The sequence below is a fragment of the Armigeres subalbatus genome, chromosome 1 (assembly GCF_024139115.2).
Source record: "Armigeres subalbatus isolate Guangzhou_Male chromosome 1, GZ_Asu_2, whole genome shotgun sequence".
Taxonomy (NCBI): Eukaryota; Metazoa; Arthropoda; class Insecta; order Diptera; family Culicidae; genus Armigeres; species Armigeres subalbatus.
This window is the reverse complement of record NC_085139.1, coordinates 231,423,673-231,425,188: the sequence shown is the minus strand read 5'-3', so window position 1 is coordinate 231,425,188 and position 1,516 is coordinate 231,423,673. Positions and strand designations below refer to the sequence as shown.

Genomic DNA, 1,516 nt, shown 5'->3' with positions numbered 1-1,516 from the left:
TCTGCAGCTAGCGGGTATTCACGACGACCCAGCTTGGAGAACTCCTGCAGGCACCGTATCGCCAAATACGGCGCAGCTGAAGTTCCGTAAGTCACCGTCGTGAGCTCGAAGGCACGAATCGGCTCCGACGTAACTTCCTTCACCCAAAAGTTCGTATTCCTCGATGAAGGCCGAGTAGGCAACCTTGAGCAGGGGATGAGCTTGTAATCGACGCTCAACTGCGAGAAAGCGGCTCCTGGCTATTTCGTACGAATTTCCCATCAGAGATAGGACGGATGGCTTCTTTGGCTGCTGCAGCACGAACCGGCCACCTTTATTTCTTCTTGTGGTGGAGGCGAAGTGAGATTCACATGCCGATTCTTCTACCGACATTGTACTAGAAGACTGACATGATTCCAGCTCCCAAAATCTGGACAGTTGTTCATCCAGATCTTGTGTACTACAAACGCTAACTATGCTAATAATTTCTGGATTTGAACGGCCATCTCCAACTCGTCCGGAAACGACCCAACCCAGTAGGGTATTCTGCAAAACAGGTCTTCCGGGACCAAGACGGATGATTCCATCGAGAAGAAGATCGTAATAGGCGTCCAATCCTACAATCATGTCCACTGGTGCTGGTTGGTTAAACTGTGGATCTGCTAAGACTACGTCAGAGGACCAGCTCCATTCGGCCACATCGATACTTTTCGATGGAAGCTCCCGTGTGACGGATTTTAACACGTGGAACTTTAGTTGAGTACGGAAGCTGCAGCAATGCGACTGAACGTATACTAAGAGGGAGGGTGGAAGCGACCGACGATTGTCCGATCCCGCCGACGGTGTAATTTTCCTTGATTCTTTGGATATGTAAGCGTTCAACGAAACCTTTGGACATGATATTCAGCTGCGAAGCTGGATCGAGTAATGCTCTTGCCCACAGGATATTCTTAGATGATTCGACTACCCTCACAAGCGCCGTTTGCAATAGAACGGTTGACGGAATACGGCGAACGTTGTCCACAGAAGATGTAGAACAATGACTTAGCGAACCGGTAGTGGGGCAGGATTGGTTGACGAGAGGTGTTGGCGAGGAAGTCTCACTTGCGTTTGACGACATGGCTGGTGCTATTGAAGTTTGAGAATGAGTTTGGATTGTGGTGCGTTGGCTTGCGGTTGGTTTGGATGGTTGTGGTTGGGTAGGATTGCGAATTGGTGGAGCATAGTATGGTGCTTTTGACCACAAACACGACATGAACCCGACGAACAGCTTCTTACTTGGTGATCCGCGGATAGGCAATTGATGCAGAGAGACCTTTTCTTCACCAAATCGTAGCGTTCAGAAACGGGCAGCTTGCGGAACGCATCACATTTGAACGGCGGATGAATTGCAGAAAAAGCATGCTGGTCTTGAATATCTGTACTCGACCGGGTTCAGATCGAGAGAGTTCAGGAACATTCGGCTTCCGGGCGCGATTAATTAGAGAACGGTGCAATGGGAACGCAAGAACTCGATCAGCTCTTGGTACTGGGGTAC

The 1,516-nt window shown here is 49.6% G+C and overlaps 1 protein-coding gene across 1 annotated transcript; it reads right to left on the bottom strand.

Moving 5' to 3' along the window:
- Positions 1 to 18: 18 nt before the first annotated feature.
- On the bottom strand, positions 19 to 606 carry LOC134207081 (uncharacterized). Its single transcript, XM_062682802.1, has one exon. It carries the CDS (start codon positions 604 to 606, stop codon positions 19 to 21), a length of 588 nt encoding a protein of 195 aa, XP_062538786.1.
- Positions 607 to 1,516: the final 910 nt, after the last annotated feature.